At 37.5% G+C, this 26,711-nt stretch overlaps 2 protein-coding genes across 2 annotated transcripts; both read right to left on the minus strand.

The window, feature by feature from the left end:
- Positions 1–182: 182 nt before the first annotated feature.
- LOC116299505 (protein tweety homolog 1) lies at positions 183–13,265 on the minus strand. Its single transcript, XM_031708167.2, has 15 exons — positions 13,140–13,265; positions 12,370–12,563; positions 11,921–12,032; positions 10,484–10,689; positions 9,656–9,751; positions 8,822–8,894; positions 8,021–8,096; positions 7,852–7,907; positions 7,257–7,319; positions 6,684–6,794; positions 6,193–6,233; positions 5,569–5,658; positions 4,915–4,968; positions 3,974–4,058; positions 183–2,403 (listed from the first exon to the last, which is right to left on the minus strand). The coding sequence occupies exons 3-15, from the start codon at positions 11,966–11,968 to the stop codon at positions 2,230–2,232; spliced, it is 1,173 nt and encodes a 390-aa protein (XP_031564027.2). The 5' UTR covers positions 11,969–12,032; positions 12,370–12,563; positions 13,140–13,265; the 3' UTR covers positions 183–2,229.
- A 4,550-nt stretch (positions 13,266–17,815) lies between these two features.
- LOC148910198 (uncharacterized) lies at positions 17,816–26,665 on the minus strand. The gene is made up of 6 exons (XM_089031994.1): positions 26,389–26,665; positions 20,405–20,551; positions 19,957–19,997; positions 19,765–19,817; positions 19,587–19,678; positions 17,816–17,880 (listed from the first exon to the last, which is right to left on the minus strand). Exons 1-6 carry the CDS (start codon positions 26,663–26,665, stop codon positions 17,816–17,818), a joined length of 675 nt encoding a protein of 224 aa, XP_088888120.1.
- Positions 26,666–26,711: the final 46 nt, after the last annotated feature.

Genomic DNA, 26,711 nt, shown 5'->3' on the forward strand with positions numbered 1-26,711 from the left:
CAACAATTTTCCCAAAATAAAAGTGAAATTATTCAAAATGAACATCACTACATTTATTTGGGTGGTATTCCACATCTTTAATTCGGACCAAAAATGAACAAAAATATTTTTCTTAACATGGCCACTCCATTTGATTTTTGCAGACATTGCCTCTTTTAATAATAATCTATAAAGCAAAATAATTCTGCCAAATAAAGATTTTAATATCTAAAAAATAATAATTTATACATTAATAATTATAAAATATGCATTCATCTGTAATCTTAACCTAGGCTCTTGTTTCTTTGAAAGACAAAAGGAAATTATGTAAATTATTTCTCTATAACCAAGGATGGTACATTCATTTAAAAATATTAAATGTATTATATTTGAATCAGCCATTTGTATTATAGCATCATTTACTACCTCTAGTACCACCTTGTTCACACTTTAATTTGTTCAGTTAATTACCACCAATGGCCAATTGTGCACAAGCGCGAATCTCTAGCACAAAGCATGATGGGAAACCAAATACTTATGCTTTTTTAGTTCCTTTAAAAATTCCTCTGACAAATTTTCCTTCAACATTTTCTACGGAAGTTTAAGTATCTCAAGAGAAGAAAATAAAAGAGTATATTTTTTGTGATAATTCTAATTGGTTTCTTTGTTCTAATTTGTGTAGTACTTGGAGTGCTTTGTGCTAGGTAAGTGCACATTGAATTGGCTACTGACCTTTTCAGCTTCATGTGCAATTTACCCATTTCAGATCACATGACATTCCCTTGAGAATTTTTCTTTTAGGATGAACATGTTAAAATATTTACACATGAAAGAATCAACTTCCAAGAGTGGCATCACATGGTCTGAAATGTACACAACAAACAACGACACTAAAAAGGTCAATACTTTTTTCATGAGGAAATAAAAATTCAAAGAAAGAAAATTTGCAAAGCATGCTTGGTAGTAGCAGCAAAATGGTGGTTTTACTTGACCTATGAAACGAAGTTGTATGACAAAATATTAGTGGACGTTATTAATGTTTCTAAACCTTCCCAATGTGATGCATGGTTAATTATGTGGGAACCATTTCAACAATAGGTTTTGTCACTCTGCTTTAATCGATTGTCCAATAGATTTCTGGTTTGCAATTTAAAAAGCAATCAACCAAAACAAAATTTCGTCATCGTACGCCCACCTATTTATAATAGTCAGGGTAAAACAAAAGAAAACAATAGAATTAGTGCTAGCACTTACTACTTTTGTATCATAAGGCCAGTAAAATCACTCTCTGCAATCCAAAAGTCCCATTATGTTATATTATGATAATAATTGTTTTAAAATCTTTATGTCAATAAATTTAAAGTATCTCCTATTGAATACGACAGAAATATAAATTATAAATTATTTGACTACGATACAAATATATACATGCCCTGATATTCATTAAAATCAACTCCCCTTTTTAAAAAAATCAGCTGATTTTTCCACTCTTTTCACTGCTACATGCTGATCGAGACAACAGTCGTAACAAGAAAATAGGGCAATACACTGCCGCCAATCAAAGAATATAAAGGTACCAACCAATTTATTTTATTGACGGGAGTGCATTGCCCAATTTCCCTGTCACAACTGTTGTCTCAATCAGCGCATAGCAATAAGAAGAGTTGTAAAAGTTTTTGGTTGAAGGCATTTTCACTCCAGATGCTTTTGTTATTTTTTTTGCCAGTAACAGAGGGTGAAAAAGGAAAGAAATATAAACATTTGCACTTGTGCTATTATATGAAGCACACAGGGATTGGCAAAGAATGGGGTGGGCATGCACATATGTGCAAAGTGAGCACACCCCCGCCAGCGGAAAAAAACAAACAAGAATTAATAAATAATAACTTCTGGAATGAAAGGAATGCTTGGAAGTGTTTAGCTAGAAATAATAAAAAAATTAAAACTAAAATTGATGACATAATATCAAGTCATATCAATTTAATTAATGTGGAAGTTAGAGTGCTCACACTAAATTCGTGAAAAAAATACTAATTCTTAGCACTAAATAGTGATAATTAAACAATAGAAAACAAAGGATTCTGTATGAAATAGTACTAATTAGTACTATTTAATGTTCACGGTTTTAGTGTGTGCACTCTATTATGAACTGAATGAACTAGCAGTAAAATGACCTCTGTCATGAACAGGTCAAGTTGTTTTTTTTCCACTTAGTGGTCGGGCTTCCTGTACTTTGAATACTGCAGCTTTTCAGAATGCCATGGTGTTGACTCTATTAGGGTTGCTTACGATTTCTCCACGGGGTGGGGGTGGGGCCATGTTATTAGGCTGGTTCTCTTCTGGCTGTGTAGGGGAGTTCACAGGAATTCTATCTTCTTGACATGAATGAAACTGATAATCAACAGACCTTGCTACAGCCTCGTACTGAAAAAAAGGCATGAGGAGAGATAGCAATCACATTGACACCCCATGCTCCATCTTCCTATCCCTCATCTTCCATTGTCTCATCCCCCCTCCTTCCCATGTTCATATCCCACATCTTCCATTCTTCCTCATCCCCATGCTCAATCTTCCTATCCCTCATCTTCCATTGTCTCATCCCCCCTCCTCCATTTCATGTCCCACATCTTCCATTCTTCCTCATCCCCATGCTCCATCTTCCTATCCCTCATCTTCCATTGTCTCATCCCCCTCCTTCTCCATTTTCATATCCCACATCTTCCATTCTTCCTCATCCCCATGCTTCATCTTTTCATCCTCCATCCTCCATCTTCCCATCCCCCATCCTCCATCTTCCCATCCTGCATCACCCCATCCTCCATCTTCCCATCCTCCATCTTTTCATCCTCCGTCCTCCATCTTCCCATCCATTACGAGCTGGAGACCTGCTTTTTTCGTACGAGCCGGATCTGAGATCCGGCTGCTTGTGGTTAGAAAACAAAGGCCAGGCGATAATTGGATTAGGAGATGATGACAGCTAGTAACAAGGTGGACTAAACTTTGGAGTACTGTTTTTGTTGTTATTAATATTATAGTTTTAGTTCCAAACATATCGAAATTCCAATCATTTGGTAAAAAATTTAGCCTCTCATGAAATTGCTGGCAAGTCACCTGGCAATTTTACTGCTTTCGGGCAACAACACCTGGAAAGCACTGGGAAAGACGTCGACTTTTATCATTTGACAATAAATTAACTAAACAGCTTTTAGTGATAAAAATTTAGCCTCTCATAGAACTACGGGCGAGTCACCTAGTAATTCTACTGCTTTCGGGCGACAACACCTGGAAAGCACTGGGAAAGACGTCGACTTTTATCATTTGACAATAAATTAACTAAACAGCTTTTAGTGATAAAAATTTAGCCTCTCATAGAACTACGGGCGAGTCACCTAGTAATTCTACTGCTTTCGGGCGACAACACCTGGAAAGCACTGGGAAAGACGTCGACTTTTATCATTTGACAATAAATTAACTAAACAGCTTTTAGTGATAAAAATTTAGCCTCTCATAGAACTACGGGCGAGTCACCTAGTAATTCTACTGCTTTCGGGCGACAACACCTGGAAAGCACTGGGAAAGGTTCTGTTTTTCTCAATAAAAACTAATCAGCTTTTGTACGTGATCATTGAGTTGTTCGAATTTAGCAGTTACGAAATTGATTCAAACTAGCCGAAACTATACGTCCACATCTCTAAAATTCACTACTAATGTAGCATAAACAAAGTTGATCGACCAATTCGTGCGAAACTGCTGCCAAAATATTGAAGATAAAGTTATTTGACGCTGGTTATGACAAGGTAGCTGCTTACGTACGAGTCTCATCGACTGTCCACTGTTTGACCCAGCGGGAATCTCGTACGAAAAAAGTAGGTCTCCGGCTCGTAATGTCTCATGATCCCATCTTCTCATGATCCCCAATCCTCCATCTTCCCACCCCCCATCCTCCCTTCTAGATCAGCAAGTGTATGGGGTAAGTTATGTTATATGGACTTACAGGAGGGGGTGGAGTACTGGGTATTAACGGCAGGCTTTCATCATCAGAGGTAACAGAGTGATATTCTGTTTCCAGTGATTGATCCCTATTGCATGAAAAGAGAGTAACAAAAGTAAGCTTGAAAATAAATCTCATTTATATCAGCACTCTCTTGGAAAATTCTAGATAAGAATATTTCAACTAGTAAAATACGGAGACTTATTAAACTAAGGGGTCATGAATGAGTGGTGAACATTATAATAAGAGACCTGGATATACAGACGATTAGATAGTTGATAGGGGGGTTTCGTAAATCCAAAAAAAAATATCGAGCAAGCACTTAAACCTCAAAAAAAATATCGTGCAACCTCTTTTGCTAGAAGAAAAATATCTAACTGTACACAAAAAAATAACATGCAAGGGTTGGGCCAAAAAAATAAATATAATGCAACCAAAATTCCTGCAACCCCCCATAAACTATCTAATGGTCCATCCCTTATCAAGAGATTTAAGTTTAATTCATAGTCAATAAAACTATTTAAAACACCTTGATTATAAGTGTCTAGATATGTGGCCTTAATTCCTTCCCTCTTTGAATGACATATCGCCTATTGTCTATCTCCATTGACTCTCACAACCTAAGTTTCCAAACTAGGAATGTACTATGAGAAATAAGACCTCAATAGCATTTCTTATGGATGATTTTGATTGTGATTACAATCTGGACAAGCCAATCCAAGCACACATGCTAAGCTGCAACAATGTTTTGTTGTCTTCTTGTTTCCAATTCATGGAAAAACTAAGGTTTTTGACTAATACTAATCTTCCTCTAGCTTGTTATTGGTTGGTTGTTAGTTAACTCCTTATGGAAAATTGATGATGTCACAGATTATCACTTGCTTTTACACTGCGCTTTTACTTGTTGTTAATAAATATTATGTATAAAGTTAGAATAAACTTACCCAGTACTTAACATAGAACCTACGGCATTCCCTGTCCTCTTTTGACGATGAATTCTATAAATAGGCAGAGTACAAATGCATCAGAATAATGTATCTGTAAGTTGTATCAATTAAGTGTGTCATCCTAGGAAATGGGGCTAGTTTGGTGATTGTGTTACCTGTGGTTTGGCATATATAACCAAGGGGTAGGTTGTTAGGGGGTAAACAAGGCTGAAAAAGGGTCAGCAGTTGTGGGTAAAAACACAGGCTCACCTGCTTGATATAAATAATGCCAGCTATGATTTTGAAAAAATCTGCTAGGCTATTTCTTGTGTTTGTTTTCATCGTATGTAGAACTTTTCTAATGCTTGTACTAAAATGTTTTTCCCTAAAAGCCTTGCCCAAAATTCTTGTTAGATGGGAAGTTTTTCAGTGGCAATGCTGAGGACACAGTATTATGCATGCATTGCTCACTTCACAGTCCTTTTGAGAAGAGGCTCAAGAGGAGAAGAGAAGAGGCTTGGAGGAACAACTGACAACAGGTAACCCATTCACCAAAATACTGTAAGTCTGGTGAAGACTACTTCCAGCATATTGATTTAGTCATCCAATCAAAAAGATATGTAGATATTATGTGTCTAGTGAGTCTTCGGGCATTAATCAAGCTTTACCAACCTTTTACATATGGGTATGATAAAGAGTAGTATCAGAGCCAAGAATACAACAAGAATGATAGAAATAAGTAACAGCTTACTGAGGCCTTCCCTGTTAAACAACCCAAAAAGAAGAAACTTTTTTCAATAGGAGTCAGTATTACTGAAGCTAATACATATTACATCTGCACAAGCTGATCTGAGAAAAACTGTTAGGCAATTAAAAGCGATAAAAATTTGCAAAACTGAGGTGTCACTACTTGCTCTTGAAATTTTGGATTTCCAGGCCACCAAATGTGGGGAAAATATTACTAATGAGAGGTGATAACAATAACATAATACCTAATGAGTCTTATATTCTTATAGCAATGGTTGACCAGTTCTTATTTTTCACTGGTCAATTATTGCAGGCCTTCAGGACACCTCAGTTTTGCAGTTACATTATTTTGACGTCACTATTTCATATCAGCTGGCAGTCCCATCCTATTATATCCCTTTTCCATTCCCGTTTTTTTTCTCTTTCCATTCCCATCCAATGCAACCATCTATCCTTCTAATCCAATCCCATTTATCCATACGAGAGAGTCAAATCTAAGATAACTTTTAATTTTCAAACTTATAGAAGAAAATAATTATGTTAACTTACACAACTGGAAAACAAACTGCACATTGAGCCTTTTTATATTGCTAGAACGACAAAGATAAAAAATAGAGGAATATGTAAGTGTTTTATATTGCAATTTTTTTATGTTGACTGTAAGCACACTCTGTAAGCAGGGAATGATTTCTAATAGTCTCCCAAGCCAGAGGCTCATAATTAAAGATATTAAATGTTAGATCAAACTGGAATTTGAGAGTGGATTTTTGCCTTACACTGTCAAATTATACAGTCAAGCATGGGTGGGTAGCATGGGTGGTGCTCACGGCTAACGCGCCGTCTTTCACCGCTGTGAGTCCAACGGGTCGGGTCGCTGGTTTGATCCCTGCGATCGCCATATCTGAATTGAGTTTGTTTGATATGAGTTGTCAGTGACATTGATTTGTCCAAAAGGTGAGTTGACTGTATTCACTGAATAAATTACTCAGACCTCAGAAATAAATATCTCAGACCTGCACTGACACATCTATATTATGTACCTGTTGGAATCCAGTACACTTAAGTTCGTCCTGCAATCCCATTAAATCTGTTTTCGATTGATTAAAATTTTTAACAACCTCTCGTATTTCAGACCGTTTACTTGGCCACCTCTAGATGGAGAGAAAGTAATGGAGAGATATTAATATAATGACTCATACCAGCACATAGCATGAGCCAGCAGCATGGGGCATTCTGGGCTACCATGGGTTACCAGAAAATGATGAACAAAGTACATTTTGACTTAAGCTAGAAGCAACATCATGAAATACCCACACCTTTTTCAAGCAGGTTAATATGGTGCATTCTGGTCTACCTTGGGTACAAAATATATTTTGTTACTCATTTTTTGGTACCCAAGCTAAAAGGAACATCAAACTAGCATAAAGAAATACTTGGAATACACAAATATCTATCCTTAATTTTCTGCAGAGAAGGTTAACATGGTGCATTCTGGTCTACCCTGGGTACAAGATTTAATATATTTTGGTCATCATGGCTTGAATACCCAAGCTAGACCAGAATGCAACCTGTCAAACTTTGGACAGGGCTCTATAAATATTTTACGTACAAACCTTTTCAAGTTCTTTAAACAATACTTCTCCATCTTGAGCAAAACTCAGAGATTCCTTAACATACTAAGAAGAGAAAATAGACATGGAATTTCAAGTGCCTATATTAAAGCCTTTATACAATATTTTCATGCACTGATTCCTTAGATAGTGAATAGTTGATTGCAAAACTATTTTGGGTCTTTAAGTTTAATAAAGCTTTATATTTTCAATAAGTTAATAGCTATAGAATACTGTAATATATAAAATAATATATGCAATATACCTAAGATAGTTTATTCTCAGTGCCTGCAATGCACATGAATTTATTTGAGATGTAGAAGTAGTCGAAAAAATGGCTGCTTTCCACGAGTGTGGACAGCCGACAGGTATACTCATGTGCACTGCAGGCGTCAGCCTAGGGTTAGGTGGGTGGGTTTCGCACAATCTTGATGCCATTAGAAGAAATGTGTGCAAAGACCTGGACTTTGCTATGATTATATAACGATGCATAGGATTGTGGGATATCTATTATATTGTTATAATAATTTAAACTGTTATTTCCGGCACTGAGAATAGTTTATAATACAATGGGTGGGTGGGTGGTGCATTCTATTACCTGTTCATATGGATGCTCGCTGTCCGGCTTGCAATCAACATAATAATTAACAATTCCTATAAAAACAAGAATCATTGTTAGATTAAAGAGTAATATTTAAGTAGGTTGTCATATATGACAGGATTATAGGAATTATTGAGCGAGTATAATAAGGTAAAACCAACAGTACCTTTTACTACTAGTGACGACTGCCTGGTATAAAAGTCTATAGTTTTTCTTGGATTAATACACAAATCAGACATGGCCTGGAAAGAATGCAATTAAATGGTTAATTTAATTCAAATGGTACAAGCTGGCAGCAGCTATTAAATCTACTAACTAAAGATGCTTTGATTGTTTCTTTCGTTTCCTTGCCTACCTTGTTCTCATTGGTTTCTTTTGTCTTATTCTCATCATATATACAATCCTTTCTACCACCTCTTTCTCTTTTACTCCGACGAAGGGCTAGCGTCGGAAATGTCAGTATGTTCTTTCATTTTTACCTTTTTATCATTACTGTTTCATTAGAAACACTGACGCAGCTCACACTAGTTTTTAGCTAGTTATCTTTTCTAAAGATGTTTTGTATCAAATTGAGTTACATTGGAGAGCAATAAATTACAATTTCAAGCTCTATGACAATGTTTGATCATTTCAAATGCCTTCCGAAAAAATTTTATGTTACTCTATAATAATTATATAAATACTTAGAGCACTATTAGTAAATGATTTGCAGAAATTAAAATCCCTCTAAATAATATGTGGACCGCATAGCACTTATGAAATACATGAGATATAGAAATATAGATAAGTTATAGTGCTTAGGAACGAGGTTATTCCGGGCGAAAGCCCTTGGAATTAAATTCAGAAAAATTAATTTCCGACCTCGCTGGGAATCCTAAGCACTATAACTTATCTATATTTCTATATCTTCTAAATAATTCATGTTTGCTATGTTTTGTAAGAAAAACTGATATGATAGTTGACTTACGATGGAGGCTCCTAGGTGTGAACCAAGTAACACCCATTCAAGAAGAAATGCTACACAGCCGATTAGAATGGCCCTAAATCAACAAAAACAGTCACTCAATATAGTGGAATGTAAACCCTATACCTGCTCAAAAACTAAATGGCACTAAAAACATAATTATATTACTTTAATTTTCAATAGTTTCATTGGTGCTATTTTGTACTCATTAGTCAGTACTTTTGAGAAATGTGGTTCACACTCTGTAATGCATTACTGCTTATTATTAGAAAAAACATTGATGGGAATGCAATTCTTTTGCATGCCATTGATCATCTTTAAAGCTATATATATAGCTGGTGCAATTCCCAAAATGAAAAAGTAGAGCAAACCTTCAAGTTTTATCCAACCCTGAAACAACCTCCGGGCTGATCTAATTTAGGGAATGGCTAACTCACAGATCCAGCCCTGAAACAACCTCTGGGCTGATCTAATTTAGGGAATGGCTAACTCACAGATCCAGCCCTGAAACAACCTCTGGGCTGATCTAATTTAGGGAATGGCTAACTCACAGATCCAACCCTGAAACAACCTCTGGGCTGATCTAATTTAGGACATGGTTAACTATCTAAGTTGATTAAAGTCAGGACATGGCTAACTGAGTCTCAGATCAAATTGAAAGTCAGCATGTCATGTCTTGCAGGAAACTTGAGAACCATGAGTATGGAACCTGAGACCCCCTCCCCCCCCAGATGAGAGGCGAGTGTACTACTGCTTTGTCACCCTTGATCCCCTTTTAAAGGCTTAAAAAATGAATGTTGACTACTTGTAAAACGTATTCTTCTATGGAATACTCACATGACAAAACCACATCTGCTGTGTCTGATGGTGGAATATCCAGCAAACAAACATGTCAAGATTCCCAGTCCAAGGATTCCAAAGGCAGCCCACCATCTGTATAAATTAAATCATAAAAAAATATATACAGACCCATGTAGCTTGGGAATCAATTAATTTACCTAGTTCACCTCATGTATCATCACCCTTAGGAACCAGATTAGAACTGTGTTTGAGTTTCAAGTAATAATAACATGTATTCTCAATCAAGCATAGCTGGTAAATATAAAAAGGATGGAGGGTATAATTATACCCAGCAAACTGAATGGGTCTACAGTCCTGTCTTTAGTTTTAAACATGGTGCTTACAGACATTTTAGATAAGGGAAGTAATTCCACTCATAAGTAAAGAAATAAGGAAATGATCTGAGGTCAGAAATGGGAAAAAATCAGCTGAAAAGAATCTAATACCTATATCTTTTTTACCTTAAAAGTGGGTAAAAGCAAATATATCATTGTCGGCCCACAAACCAGCAGTGGCTAAAAGAATAATAGCTGCTGAGTGACCAGACTTGGTGATGGCCACATCTGACTGATCAATATTTGACCAGTACAATGTGACTTGTCAACAGTACTTGGGGGCTTTCATTTATTAGTTTATTGGTGCATTGGGGGGGAGGAGGGGGTAGGTTTATTTAAAACGAATTTGATCAGTGATCATGATTTTAGACAGGCATTGTCAGTGAACCAGCTATTATTTTTTGCCTTGAACCAAATATTATTTGGCATATTTTTATAATCCTTTAATATCCAAATGAATTTATAAACATAATCATGAATATCAACCAACCTGTAGCACTCTCCAGTCTTAATATAGGTGTCTACATCTGGTGCTTGTTGTTTTTTAACACCTCTTAATGCTTGTATGATTGATAACACAGTTTCCTGAATCTCATCAAGGATTTCTCTGACCTCATCAGGAATATCTGGTGAGTCGAGTATTAACCTTCTTATGCTTGATCGTATGTCTAGCAAGTTGTTCTGAACTCCTGACACCTATTAGATTGAATCATTCATTCATTAAATCAATCAATCAATCAATCAATCATTCATTTATCTTAATTGAATATAAAGAGCTTCTAAACATTCATTTATTATTTGTACATTAATTAATTGGTGCATTCATTTCATTGATTCATTGATTCATTCATTCATTCATTCATTCATTCATTCATTCATTCATTCATCCATTCAATCAATCACCCACTCAGTCAATCAATCAATCCTTCATCACAATCATCCATTCATTCACTTATTCATTTATTCATTGAACATTTTGAACATTTTATCGATTCACACACACACATAAATATATACAAGTATTTACATATACAATTATACAATTATTTATTTACTTTAAATCACCAATCTATCAGACATTCAATAATTCAATCACATTCATTTTCTCATTCCTTCACTCATTCATTTTGGGGTATAAGCAAAATAAAATTCCTTTGATAATTTTTGTTAAGACCCTTAAAAGCACTTAGATATCAGGGATTCACCTCGTTTTACATCATTGGGGGGATCCCACATGGCATTTTTTCCATCACAAAGCTTTTTCCAGCCAATCTAAGTGCCATGCTAACTAAGTGCATGAAAATCTTGAAAAGGCATTTTTGGACCCTTATATTGATAATAAAGCATTATTTCTTCAGGATCGCACAAGCATAAGCATAAGCACAAGCGCAAGCATAAGACTCCATACGAACACTGAAAAATGCAAGCACAAGCCTTTTCTTCCCTGTGCTTGAGCCTGTGTTTGTATGAAGTCTTAATTATGCTTGCGCTTGTGCCTGGGGGGGGGGGGGGGGTACTCTTGCCCGTTTAGGGTAGGGATGTGGGCTGAGCACTCTGAACCCTGACCCTGTTCCAGAGTAAAATCGCTGAAATTCATAACCTGTTCCAGAGCAAGATCGCTGAAAACTATAACCTTTTCCAGTAATGCGAAAATAGATACCCTGTTTCAGAGAGGAGAGAGCGTGATTTCATATACCCTGTCCCAGAGCGAGTGCGATTTTATATACTCTGTTCCAGAGTAGAATCGCTGAAAACCATACTGTTTGGAGGCACGTATCCGTATAGAATATAGGGGAGTATCCCTCCCAGGCGCTTGTGCTTATGCTTTTGTCGCTAATGTAAACCAGGCTTTAGGGTTACTATGCAACTATCCTCAAAGTAGAGCACTAAAAAAATCCTTAACCAATATCATTATTGTTGTGCTTACCTCATTTTGTATATTGTCAAAAGTGTCACTGACATTCTTGATTGCCATGGTAACATTCTTAACTCCATTTTCAATGTCGTCATTGAACACAAACCCTGCTATGATACTCCCACTGTAGAATAACACTAGCATTAATATGAACATAAAAACATGGTGAATACATTCTAACTTTGGGTAGTGGAGCCAATCAGTAAAACAGCTGAAAACAATAGTCTTTCAAAATATCTTTTTATTTCCACGAGAAAATGATGAAAACTATCTCGTTGCTAACATGTAACATCAGGGTCAAATTACCATTCTTGTGCAGTCCAGGTTTCTCATTGGCTAACTACCCAACTACCCAAAGTTGGAATGCATTGTTTTCATTCTACATTTTCATTGGTTCTCTGGTCTAACTGGTCTAATTGTGGCCCCCTGGTTACAATAGTTGCATTGTAATGAATACCTACCAACAAATAAAGGAAAACGACCATATCAACAAAGCCAGACAAGCCGCACATTTATTCTTGGTTTTTCTCTTACTGATTTGTTTCTTTCGTAGCTTATGACACCACCAACAACAGAAAGCGAGAAAAATGATAATAACAATGAGAAATAAAACCCCTCCACATAACACTGGAACCCCACTGTAAAGCCAAAAATTCTGAAATTAAAAAATAAGCAGCACTGATATTATTATAGAATTGAGATTAAAAACTATAACACACCATGGGGTATATCATGGAAATATTTTGAAAGTGCTTGTCATATTTATAAGATTGATTTCCGGACAACATTGAAATTTTACATTTTAAAAATATTTTTGATGTTCGATGATGGTAAGATCAAATGGATAAAGAAAAATTTATAATGAATAATTTCCTGCAATAAATGGATTGCTTCTCTAGCTATTAAAACTGAAATATCGATCTTTAAATAAACGTTCCGGAAGCTTAACAGAAAAATCTTTATTTGGTCAATTTGTACATGTGTAGCTCAGCATTTTTAGTTCAAGCAATTACGACTGAAGACTAAAGTTATATATGTACTTAGCTATAAATGTACAGCTCTTTGTATTTAAATTATTACTTAGAATTAATAATGAACACAGCAGTAACAAATATATCTTTCCAGATAGGATCTAAAGACGACATTCCTCATAATTTCTAAATGTGGGGAAGTACCACAGTTCTACAAAGTATTCGATTATTCTATATAATTCTTACGGTTTCTCACTTACCTGTTGATAATCAGTATCAGTAGGCTCAAAAGTGGAAGATATATTTTCAAAATTAAAGTTTACATGAGGCAAGGAGTGAAAAAATTGGGCGGTTTTTGGAGGAACTTTGCCTCTGGCGCACTTCGTCGCCATGTTTTGACGCAATACCAAGTATTGACCCTCTAGACCCCACACGGGAGGAGTCAGGACGTTCAGGGAGAGGAAAGGGAATTATTTTTCAGCAATAAACTAAGAAAGAACAGAATTCCTTTGAGTAAAATAAGACTGAAGATTCGGAATAATCAAGCAATAATTCTGAGGGGGTAAAATATCGTATATATTTTTCTGGTTGCTCAGGAATTCCTGGGATTCCTGTGGTGGATTTTTACGTGAACTTACGCCCGCTTTGTGTCGGTTTTTTTGAAGTTCACTAAACAATGATTTTCCAACTTTCTTTAATATTTACAGCAGTTTTCACTTTCTTAACCTCAGCTAATGATGTCACTGTGGTGCATAAGAAAAACAAATCTTCTAATTCAAAGTTCAAGGATGTTTTTCGTAAGTTTTTATGATAGTTTAATTTCGTCCATTTTGGTGAAGCCAAAACTCAAGGCGGAAACTTTACAAAAAAAGTTTTTGTCTTTATCAAGCTTAAAACAAAAAAACTCGGCTAATGTTGTCACTGTGCTGCATAAGAAAAACAATAATTAATAACTTAAAGTTCAAGGATGTTTTTCGTAAGCTTTTATATTAATGTCCGTCCATTTTGGTGACGAAAACTCAATGAACTTTTTAAAAAAAATTCATCTCTTTCTAGTCCATGCCATTGAAATCCTTTTCCAACAAAGAACAGATAGATAGATATCTAACGAAAAACGTTCTCATTTTTACGTAGAAGTTGATTACTTTGCATATTTCAAGAACTCTCGTGGTTTCTCTCGCTACACAAAATCTGGAACTGGAAAAATGAGACCAATGGTGTCGTTTATTAGCTGGGAACCACATCAAAAAAATCCTGTGGACAAGAAGCTTTCTACTGTACCGGCCACTGACAAGGAGAAGAAAGAAAACCTTGTGGAAGAGAAGCTTTCTATTGTACCATCCACTATGAAGGAGAAGAAAGCCAAAGACCTTGTTGAGGTGAAGCCTTCTACTGTACCATCCACTGACAAGGCAGACAAGGAGAAGAAAGAAAACGTTGTGGAAGAGAAGCCTTCTGCTGTACCGTCAACTGACAAGGAGAAGAAAGAAAACCTTGTTGAGGTGAAGCCTTCTACTGTACCATCCACTGACAAGGAGAAGAAAGAAAACGTTGTGGAAGAGAAGCCTTCTGCTGTACCGTCAACTGACAAGGAGAAGAAAGAAAGCCTTGTTGACGAGAAGTCTTCTACTGTACCATCCACTGACAAGGGTGACCATTATTTGTCTGTTGAGGTAGATTCAAGAACATTTCCTAGAGAACTTGTCCACTGATGTTGAAACACAGGGCGTTGCTATTTTTAACTTCATCAAAAGTTTATGACGAAGAATGAAGACGAGATTTTCTCAATCGTAACAACAAATGTCATTAATAATTAAATAAAACCTTGGTGTGAAATAAAAATGCTCTATACATTAATGGGTATACCGTATAAAAAAAAGGCATCTTCAAATTTGATATTCAGCATGCACCGCAGTGGATTCAAATTTTATGGAAACCCTGAAGCAGCCTCTATAGTAGCCTCTGGGCTGATCAAAAGTTGTGGCACGGCTAACTCACAGCTAGATTAAATCCTGAAGCAGCCTCTCAGCCTCCTCAGTATCGTTTTTTTTTTTTTGTGATAACAACAACGCGCTATATAGTTGATGACGCACCGAAGCAGGGTAAGGCTAAATTTGAACTGAAAAATATTCCAAAATATTCCCCCTCGTATTTATGCTATCTTGCGTTCGCTCATGACAGAAGTCCCGCGCGCTCTATGTCGTTCAAAACAATACGGAAGACGCAAAAGTGGCGTATTGTAAACAATAATAAACAAAGATTTCATGGTCGTAAAAATAACTAAATGGTCCAGGTGAAAGGATGCAAAATCATAGTGGGAGTACTTCTGAGAAATTTAGCTTCAAGTAGTAAATGAGACACCTCTGAATACCGTCATGTTAGCTCTTACGGCAACGATTTTTTTCATTTACTTGGCAAAATATGGACAGCTCGACTTCAGGATAACCAAATCAGCAATAGAATGGCCGGGTGAGTAAATACTCTGAAACTAGACGCCTTCAAACCAAGTTTTAAATAGAACTGGATATGACGTTCATTTTAATTTTAATAGCGCACGAAAATTTCAACTCAGGTTTTTTTACTTTCAACTAGAAACCTTTATCTGCTGCGAGTACTTTCATCCATTGGGAAAGATGTTGTTTTACGTAATAGTTGGTTTAACAATCGTTGAAGTTGGAAAATTCCTTGAAAAGCTCACTGTGAGGAAAATGTTGTAAGTAGACATCTTGTAAGTAATATATTTTTCTGCATGTTTAACGAAGCGTTGCGATTGGATGATATGCACAGAAATGATGGGAAGCCATTTGAGGACTACAGGTATACGTCACGTTTTTACAGTAAACATATTTTTGCTAGGAGGAAAATATTGAGGGTTGTTTTCAACGTTAGTCCACAGCGTAAAAGAGTCATACAGTTTGTGAAAAGAGAAAACAGAAGAAGACACAAAAAGATGAAAAATAAAAAGAGGAAGCACAAGCGACTCTACTAAACGTGATATTGATACGATATTTGTGTTTGAATAAATTGAGAAATGATCGACATTCTTGTTGTTGTTTTACACCGAATGCTGGCGTTTTCCGAGTTAAATGAATGATGCATTGTGGTCTAGCTTGGATACAAACATCAACACGATGAACAAAATGTTTTTACCAAATCTATACCACAATGCACCTTGTTCGCTATCTCAGAAAAGATCTATGGCAGATAGAATTCATGTCGTCCTTCTATAAAACAGCACTGTACGGAACGGACGACTTGCACTAACAGGTCAGGTGACTCTACCTCCCTTAAGGTGGCTGCCTACTTTTGAACGTTCGAATTGAGTCCACGATGAGCGCGCGCTCCAAAACCGCTGAAAAATCTACAAGATTTTATTGAAAAACCATACGCGTTTTGAGCTTCGACAGGGCAAAACCCTCAAATTTTGCACGGGACTCTCTATTTTTTAATAGCTCATTTGAAAAAACTCCTAAAACTCTAGGTTATATCAACATTTTAGAAAAAGGTTAAAATAAGTAACACATGAAAAAATAGATTTTTGTAGGGAGTTTTGTTCGACTTTATGAGATTTTTTAAGAGCACCGAAACTACAAAATATGACAAATCAATGTATTTTTTTGTATTTTTGTCGAAAATATCCATGTATTATTGTAGAATGATTGACTAGCCTTCATTCGTGCAATCATAGAGTCTGCAAATAACTATTATCTTATGAATCTTAATTTTTTCTAATCACTTCCGGTGGCGCAATTTTTACTCCAAAAGCTCGTGCGTAGGCTGCCATTAAAGGCTGATTATCTCGAAAACGAGCTCAGGACACCCTATTTTTCTTTACAAATTTGAAATCCGCATTAAATTTCAAATCGGAAAATCGAATTTTTAAAAAGTTTAAATCAATTTCCAAAAGTAGGCAGTCACCTTAAAACGCGCAGTTTTGTCAAAATAGAAAACGGAAAGGAGAAGAGCATATCCGCATTAGTAGAGAGGCGGAGTTTCAGCTCATAATAAGCGAAACAGGACAAATGGCATTAGATATGAAATTGAATGTTTTGTAAGGATTTGTATGGGAATTAAATACGCTGGATGGCAAAAGCTAACCAGCCAATACTTTTCCCATACAAATCCTTGTAAAATATTGGATTTCATATTTAATGTCACATTTATTCTATAGTCAACACTTAGAGCTGAAACTTCACCTTCTTACTAAATTTTAGGTACTCGTTTCATATCTGGAGTTCATTTTTACTCATTTGCTCGTTTTAAGGGCGATGGTCATCAAAACATCAAAATCTAAACTATAGATCGTATAAAGGAATTTCTCAAATATGTTTTAGATATCAGTGTTATAAGTCACAAGAAAAAATCTCGAGTCATTTCGATGTTTGGTTCCCGAGTTATGAAGGTTGAGTTTGTGTCACGCAATACCGTCACGTCTATCTAAATAGCGATGAAAATATTAAAATAATTTACTCTAGTTGAAAGATTTTCCCTTAGACACGTTGTAAAGATCTATATAAAGTATATTTAATTGAAATATAGCCAAACATATGAAATATTCCATCATTTTAAGCCTTTGGAATTTGGGGGGCTTCCAGCTTTTTTTATTTGATTTGGAAAATGAGATGATCAGTAATTATTTTGCAAAAGCACAATTTAAACATTTGGGAATAGGAGGTTCCAGAACCCTGCCCATGCCCCTGACCCCTCTTATCAACCCTTTCTAATATAACTATAATGTCTAATCAAAATCTTATTAGCCAGACCATCATGTACAAATTGGCAAAAACACCCCACCCCCCTCATCCTACCCTCCTGAGGTTCTGGTGAGATCCTGGGGATATCCCATCTTTCTATTCCATTTACAACTGCATTTGCACTTAAAAAAGCAGCAATTTTATACAGTTTTTAAAAATTCTTTACCTCGGCTTGTTGCATTCTAATAAAGATGGGTTTTGATTTCAGCATTTTTCTGGCAGTTTTTAAGAATGTCATCACCAATATCTAAATAACACAGATAAGATATACAAATTATTTAATATACATATATTGAAATAAAAGAAAGAATGAGATGGATGGATGGAGAGAGCTGAAGAGGGTGGGAGAAACTTTAGAAGGACAGGAGGATGCATGGATGGACATATGAACAGGTGATGGATGAATGGAATGGATGAATGGATGGATGGATGGATGGATGGATGGATGGATGGATGGATGGATGGATGGATGGATGGATGGATGGACATATGAACAGGTGATGGATGGATGGATGGATGGATGGATGGATGGATGGATGGATGGATGGATGGATGGATGGATGGATGAATGGATGGATAAATGAATAATAATAATAATAATAATCTTTATTTAAGCACGGTAACTCTATCAATATCAAGATAAAAAACTTAATGTTGCTCTACCAAGAGGCCGTAAAAACTATATTAACAAATGATAATTATGTAAAATATACAAATGCTGCACTGATACAATAAATATACGATTGAAATAAGATAATAGGTTAATTAGATATATTTCGTAGAACTTAAACGATTAAATATTAGTTGTCATCAGTGCAAAACCTATAGCTTTTTATTTTCTTTTTAAATACTTTTAAGGATCGTTCTTCTTTTAATGACTGAGGCAGAGAATTCCAAAGCCAGGCTCCAGTAAAAGCAAAACTATTTCTGAAATAGTCAGTTCTGGCTTTTGGAATTTGTAAATTTTTAGAAGAACGCCTTAAGTTGTAAGATTGAGTACCAATCTGGCTGGAAAACATATCTTTTAAATAAGATGGGACGATATCATTGACGATTTTGAACATCATAATGGCCTTTTGTTGCAGTCTTTGTTCATTTAAAGGTATCCATTTGAGTTCATTAAAAATTTGACTCGTTCGTACGCTTAAATACGGTGCGCCAGTAATTATACGGGCTGCACGGTTTTGTAGTTTTTGTAACTTGCTAGTTAAAGTTTCGTCGATACTGTCCCAAACTAAACAGCAATAGTTAAAGTAAGGCTCAATTATGTTCTTATAGATTTTGATTAGATAGGGCCTACTTAAAATTGGCTTAATTTTCTTTAACGTGCTTAGGTTACATGCAATCTTCTTTTTAATGTGCTCAACATGAGAACGCCAAGTCAGATTTTCATCAATATAGACGCCGAGACATTTTGTTTCTTTAGATCGTTTTAACGCGGTACCGTCTATAGTCAGACATAAGTCTGTGTCATCTAAAGTAGAAATTCTTTGACGGGAACCAATTAACATAAATTCTGATGAATGGATGGATGGATGGATGGATGGATGGATGGATGGATGGATGGATGGATGGATGGATGGATGGATGGATGGATGGATGGATGGATGGATGGATGGATGAATCAATGGATGGATGAATGGATGGATAAATGAATAGATGGATGAATGGATGGATGGATGGATGGATGGATGGATGGATGAATCAATGGATGGATGAATGGATGGATAAATGAATAGATGGATGAATGGATGGATGGATGGATGGATGGATGAATCAATGGATGGATGAATGGATGGATAAATGAATAGATGGATGAATGGATGGATGGATGGATGGATGGATGGATGGATGGATGGATGGATGGATGGATGGATGGATGGATGGATGGACAAATGGATGAATGAATCGATTAGTGAATAGGTTGACTATGATTTCTAAGGTTAAATTCACCTGTACAGAATACTGTTTTTGCCACTCTTGCCAGGACTATGCTACACAGACCAACACCAGCTCCCAACTCAAGCCCATAACAGTTACTAAACCTATAACGCAAAGCACAAAACATAGTCTATAATTGTGCAATATTTGCATCTTTCACTACCATGCTGGATATCTCTTAGTTACTTACCAGTCTTCATTATCCATAAAGACGTCAGCGAGTAATAGAGCACCCCTCCACACCTGTGTAGAAAACAATAATGATTTAAACATCAAATATCATCACACATCCAATTTATCCTGTAGATATAAATAACTTAATATAATTTTACAGTAATTTTTTTCAGTTTGAATAGTAATTATACATGGAACATAAACAAACCTGCAATCCAACATCTTTCAAAACTGTGGCAAGCTTATGTTCTGTTTCATAGAAAGTGTAATCATTGAATCAATTAATTATTACTTAATTATTGATATAAAAAGTCAATTTATCAATGAAATAGTTAAACCATTAAATCGAGTTATAAAGCAATCCATCAATCAATTATTTGATCAACAAACAAATTAATGAATCAATGATCAGTTAATCAATCACTGCATGATTAATCAGCAAACCAATTAACCAACTGTGCAATCAACCAATCAAATCTGTCAGTCAGATAATCCATCCATCAATCAGACAAATCAATCAGTCATTCAAGCAAATTATCAACCAACCAATCAATCAATCAACTAATTGATTAATCAACTAATTGATTAATCAACTAATTGATTAATCAATCAATCAATAAACAATCAGTCAGCAAGAATGACCAATGAATACATACCAATGGTGATGACATCATTACCCTGCTTGGTTTTCCTGTTGACAATGAAATCCCCCTCACTGTCCTGTACAACTGCACAGTTACTGTCCTGATTTAACACTTCTTCATCTTTGCACATTGGCGGTTTTATCAAAAACCTCGTCCGTGCTGTCAAAAGCAAGGATGATCAAATAGGGGAGGTATTAAAGATGGGGCATTTGCGGGCCCATTGCATTGAAGTTTGCACTGTCTCGTCAAAGTAAACGATTGACAAATTACTTACCAACATCACTGCTTTTCCTTTTCAAGAAATCCCCTTAGATCTTGTATTACATTCGAATGCGGTCCAAAATGCATTTTCTGGAAAGTTTGACCTCTTCGATCACCAATTCACATCACCCAATAGGCTGCTATTATTACCAAGTACCCCTATAAAACGGTCACCCTATCAAATGTCATTACTACTAGCAATAAGCTTTTGACGAAATTTTGTATATATCTTGTTGGTTATGGCACAAACATGCATTCAAAATATAGCTGCTATATTTTGTCAGTCAAGCCTTTCTGGTTTAAATCGTTTTTAGGATGTTTATACTCAGCAACATTAAGGTATGGCTCTTTTGAGGAAGTGATGGAAAATCAGTTATTTATTCATATCTTTGACAGTTTACTATGAATCTTTCCCAAATTTGGCTCGTAGTAGTAATTCTTCAAGGCAAGCAATTACTGCATATCTGTTACCATGGAAACCAGGTCACGTAACCACAAGACCGCCATCTTGGATTTTTTTAAAAAATCGTTTGTAATCGTATTGAAACTACTTCAAAAGTCCTGAAAATCCATATTCCTTTTGATATTTGCAATACCTATATGAATCTAATTGGATATCTTGGAAATTATATTAAGTTTGATTTTTAGAATATTTTTAATTTTGTGGAAAGAATAGAAAATATTTTAATAATTAAACTTAAAATAATTTCCAAGATATCCAATTAGATCCATATAGGCATTGTAAATATGAATAGTAATCTGCATTTTCATGACTTTTAAAGATGTTTCGGTGCGTTTACAAACGGCTTGTTTAAAAATCCAAGATGGCGGCCTTGTGGTCACGTGGCCTTGTGGCACGTTTCCATGGTAACCAAGGCTCTAAGGTTCCTTCTTTTCACAAAATAAATCAAATTGCCAAGTTTGGGAAGATTCGTAGAAAACTGGCTATGATATAGCTAATCAGTTTTTCATCTGAGAGCCATGCCTTAATGATGCTGAGTATTCTTTTGCTATCCAGTATAGCAGCAGTAAGGGGGACTCGCGTAGCGCCGGCATTTGAAAAAATGACATATCGAAAAACCCCAGCCCCCCCTGGGGTTTCGGAGGTAGGTTAAAGGCCCTACAGGGGGTCTTGCGCGATCCGGGGGCAGCGCGATAAGTCCTTACTGCTGCTGTATTTGGGTACCGCAAACGGAGGTTAAAATATTTGTCGGATATACGATGCATGAATGCACCAATGACTTCTGTGTGATTTGCCTAAGATTCAAAGTTAACATACCTAAGCCTGGGGGTTTCTGGTGTTGTGGTAAAAAAATGCAAATAGAAGATGACACGTCAGCACAGTGTTACGAGTGTGGTAAGAATATTCGTAATGCCGTACCGAAGGCTACCAAAGAGCAGTATTACGCCAATGGAGGTCGTACGAAGACCCCATATAAGAGAATAAAATACTTCAGGGACTGGATGAGTCATATCCAAGGTTTACATCCGATATATTTAGACCATGAAGTAAGGCAGAAAATCATAGACCATTTAGAAGAGCCAACCCCACAAAGTCTACGGAAAACGTTGAAAAAATTAAAGCTAGGGAAATATTACAAAGCTATTCCTTATCTTTTGTCTGAAATTACCGGTAAGTCTATTCCCGAGGTTTCTGATATGACAAAAGCCGAGTGGATGTTTTGTCGGTTGGATAAGGATATTCCTTATTACCCTGACGTAATCTACGAAATATTTTACAAAATAGACCCCCAGCACCCACTGTTAGAATGGATTCCGAGAAGATGAAATGTGCAGTCGAAATCCCCCTACGTTCTTTTCAAAGCAGATGTCTACTGAGCGAGTTTTCTTTGTAGCTCCTCTTTTGCCTCCTGGTAGATCTTTTTGCGAGATTCCTCGGAAAGATCTTTCACGATGGTTTTTTTATTGCCCGACTTTAATTCGCCGTATTTCTTTTCCTCCGCGAGGATCAAAGAAAACTCCACGTCGTCGATTTTATGGTCCCGCAAAGCCTGGGAGACCAAATCGGCGATGGTGTTAGCCTTTGCTCTTGCTAGGGCTATGTGTGTGTCGTGCTTGGATATCTTACCGGACAATTGCTTTATAATACCTGTCGTAACAGCGGAAACGATGCCGCAGACGGCTCCAACGCTGGCCAAAGGAACGCCAACGACTATTCCAGGCCCGGTAAGTGAGGTAGCAACGCCGGTACCCGTAAGAGCCACGGACATGGAGCCGGAAGTTATCGCGATTTTATGTAGTATGCTTCGGGCTCTAGCATACTTTTTCCTGACCTCTTCGTAGTGTTTTGCCTGCCCCTCCAAGTAAGCCAGTATCAAGTTCGCTTTATTCAGACGAAAGTTCTCGGCATTTAATTCGTTAGGTCCCTCCTTAGGAAGTTCAGGATAAAGTGGAGGTGCTGATGGTATAACATCCATTATATATACTAATGTACGACGCTTTTGGAAATAACATAGAGGAGCAGCCACATCACGACAACAGGGATTATGCCAACTGGAGAGCATTTAGGAAGATGTTTCCGCATGCAGACCCTAGTAAGTTCGAAAGAAGACCCGATGGGATTTACTTTAACGGTTCTAGGATGTACAGCAATGCAGACTTGGAGCAAGTAGGTGATCAGGTGCAGCAATTGACAATTGTACACCCCGTTCATAAACCACCAAAACCCGAGCATAAAGCACCCAATTTTCCTAGAAACTTATTGTTAACCACGGAAGATTACCCATTTTACGACGCTGAAGGTGGTGTAAACAACTTTGAAAAGCTGGTAACGCATCTAGAGATTTTAGTGGGTAAGCAATCATTTAACGTAATACTAAGAAATATCTATAAGAATACGATGTTGAAGCATACGTCGGGTAAAGAGGCCAGGGAATGGTTAGCAGGACCCAACATGCGGTATTGGCCGCAGCAGTTAAACTTTGCTATTTGGGCTGCCACTAAAGGTTGTGGTGTTGCCGCGGACATGTTTCACATTTCATTTATGCGGTTTCACGTTGCCTTTACGATAAGGAGGTTGTTGAAGGAGCTTAACGTACCCCTACCAGGAGATGGGGCATTTGATCCAATGAATAACCGCTACGACTCCGCAGCCCTGGAAAGGTTAATTAATGAGTTCAAACCACAGCAAAAAGATTTTCGTTATAAGGAGGGTAAGACGCATGGGCTGGGTATAGTTTATGTTTGGGGTGCCAATGGTGAGAAGCCGGCCGACTATGGGCATCAGGAATACCCAAGTGATGAGTTAGAGTTCGGTGATATGGGTGGTGATAAGAGCAATAATTCATTAATTACTAGAATTCAAACAAACTACCCCGGCACTTGGGATCCATTTGTGTTAATGAAAGGAAAAGGTCTAAGAAACCTAGCCAGGATTAACCGTAGCATAGAAGCATTCGTGTACTGCATCCTGGGAGCGCAGGTAAATACCCGCAACCCCATTGTTGGATCCCAAGGCGCTTCACAGGAAACGCAACAAGAATTCCTAACCCTGTTTGAGTCCGCAATAATAGAAAATGACATATCTAAATCGGTGCAGAGATATCAATTGGCGGTGCAGCAATCTAAAGTGCGGCTGGATTACGCTTTGTCGCCTGGTTGTTGGTTAATGCCAAGTAATTTGGTTATTAACACCAATTCCGTCGTGGGTTATAACAACAAGCTGCAGCGAGCTACTAAGGATATGAAGTTTGGGGTGAATGACGTGAACTCTGACATGACCAAGGGCATTACTCACTTCGTAGAGAAACCAAAAAAAGAGGTAGAAAAACCATTTAAAAAGGTGTACGTGCCGCCAGTAAAGAAGGTTATGCCTGCGATACGTGAGGAATATGACCACAACTTACTAAAAGCCGGCTTAACAGCTGCAAGCATTGGTCTGAGCTATTATATATGGCGATGAACAACCCCTACGTAGCTGGAGTAGATTGTGTCTATACGACTTACACAGGCGAGAAAAAATACGCCCAGGCATCTTGGGTTGATGTCACCGGAATGTCCGTGAATTTGAACTACTCAGGAAAGAAGTTAATCATTTGTAGTATTTGCATTGGCGCCGTGAGTCATGCTAACGTGGGCTTTCGTTTTTGCGACGATAATGGCATACTACAGCCCATGCGCGTAAAGACGAACAACAGGGAGCCTGCGCATTTCTCCGTAGAGCCGCCAGCGAATAGCGCTGAGAATTTATCGGTTTGGACTCTTCACATGGTTGCCGATTGCCACGGAAAGGTAAAGCTGCAAATGCGTATAGACGACACGGGAAGCGTCTGCATAAACAGCATAGAAAATCAAAGGGATGAGATTTACAATCACAAGGTTATTAGCACTCTTACGGTATTAAGTCTATAGACCTGAAATATATGAACCCACATAAGAAAGAAGAATTTTTCTCACATCTTATGGAGGAGAAGCGCTGCTTACAACAGCAATGGTACGATACCGGACTGCAGGTGAAGGTTGGAGGTTTAGGGCTGCTCATGTGCACCATTTGCATTAACACGGAGGCCTCATGTAATGTTGGGTTTAAAATTGTCGATGAGAACGACCAACCATTACTACCTTTTAGAAAAAAAGATAATAATAGGAACCCAGTTCATTTTTCGGCGGAGCCCTATGGAATTTCCCAAGAAAACCTAGCGCCCGTAACTTTTCATATGATAGTCAATTGTCAATATGCGAAGCTTTATGTTCTTCCCAATGACGTCGCCAACCTTCGCATAAATGCCGCTCCAACGGTAGGTCCTTCGTCGGATGCTACTTGGAATCATAAGACCATTAGTACTATGAGCGTATTACCTTTAGTTCCGCATTACCAAGGCGGCGCGAATACTATCTTTACTTATCCCCAGTCGAGAACGCCTCGGATGGCCGACGACGATAAGCCCGACATAACATACGAGGATAAGATTAGCCCTTCATCTTCTTCAGGAGTACCACCCCAATAGCGACAACCAAGATCCAAATGTTATTCCCCACAAACTTTAGCAGTTCTCCGCCGGCCCTAAGTGTCAAGGAAACAACCGAACCCAGCAGCCCAGGCAAGCCGGCTGCCATCTTTTTTCCCAAGTCCGTCAGCCCATTGCCTAATTTCTTTACGCCCGCGCCCGTAGCCTTAAGTGTGCTAAGGATAACTCCTACTACGCTCGAAATAGCGATCGCAAATGCCAGCGGCACGCCATACTTCAAAAGGGCTCTTTTTATCTTTTCCTTGGTGGTAAGCCCCAGCTCCTTTTCCTTACCTTCTATTTGCGTTTGTAATTCCGCCAGTCTTTCCTGAAGGGTTTCTATTTCCTTTTGGGCTGCCTCCCTTTCTTCTTCAGGGTGAGTTTGATCTTCGATTATTTCCCGTTGTCGATCTATTTCGTACTCCAAGTCTTCGACGGCCTGTTGAAGTTGCCGCATTTGTTCCTCCACCACTGCCTTGTCCAGCATTACTTGTCTTTCTCTGTCAACAGACTCCATTAATTCTTGTCCTAAGCGCTGTAGTTCTACGTCTTTTCCCGCCGCTTCATTCAAAGCAGTCTGTAACTTATTCCTTGCGTCGCTTTTTTCGTCCAATGCCTTAGAAAGTCTATTCCTAAAGTCTACGATTTCGTCTGCATGGCTTTTAGTAGTTAGTTTATTTTGTTTAATGAATTCGTCTTCCAATTCTTCTATACGTTCCTGCAATGCTTGGTTTTCCTCTTGGACGGCTTCGAAGCGACTGACGATACCGCCTTCTTCCTTGGTTACGTAGTCGAGTTGTCGCGTAAGGTCATCGATGGTTATATTATTTTCCTGTATTTCATTCTTAAGTGCACTTATTCTCTGCAAGTAACTCATTGAGCCTCCGGCCGCATCGCTTCCTTCAAGTCGTTTAAGTTCTTCCTGGCACTCCTCTTGCAGTCTGATTGCGGATCTGAGGGCAACTTCGCTACCCGGCAGTGAAAGGCGACTAACAAAGGCCTCCCTGGCAACTTCTGTATCCCTTTGAGTCAAAGTGCTTAGCATGGTCAAGTTGGGCGTTCCAAGCGCATTTGTAACTCCTTTTGGAAGC

Source organism: Actinia tenebrosa, unplaced genomic scaffold (genome assembly GCF_029948245.1).
Source record: "Actinia tenebrosa isolate PJP-AT-01 unplaced genomic scaffold, QUT_ActTen_1.0 PGA_scaffold17__23_contigs__length_9995812, whole genome shotgun sequence".
NCBI classification, from domain to species: Eukaryota; Metazoa; Cnidaria; class Anthozoa; order Actiniaria; family Actiniidae; genus Actinia; species Actinia tenebrosa.

Excerpts from the sequence above, each read along its gene's own strand:
- LOC148910198 (XM_089031994.1), bottom strand. The coding sequence starts at position 26,665 with ATGCTAAGCACTTTGACTCAAAGGGATACAGAAGTTGCCAGGGAGGCC. Across the intron at positions 19,998-20,404 it reads TAATGATGTCATCACCATTG|AACATAAGCTTGCCACAGTT; the intron begins GTATGTATTCAT and ends TCTATGAAACAG. Across the intron at positions 19,818-19,956 it reads TGAAAGATGTTGGATTGCAG|GTGTGGAGGGGTGCTCTATT; the intron begins GTTTGTTTATGT and ends TTTTCTACACAG.
- LOC116299505 (XM_031708167.2), bottom strand. The coding sequence starts at position 11,968 with ATGGCAATCAAGAATGTCAGTGACACTTTTGACAATATACAAAATGAG. Across the intron at positions 8,097-8,821 it reads CACACCTAGGAGCCTCCATC|GCCATGTCTGATTTGTGTAT; the intron begins GTAAGTCAACTA and ends CATTCTTTCCAG. Across the intron at positions 4,969-5,568 it reads ATCATACCCATATGTAAAAG|AATTCATCGTCAAAAGAGGA; the intron begins GTTGGTAAAGCT and ends GCCTATTTATAG.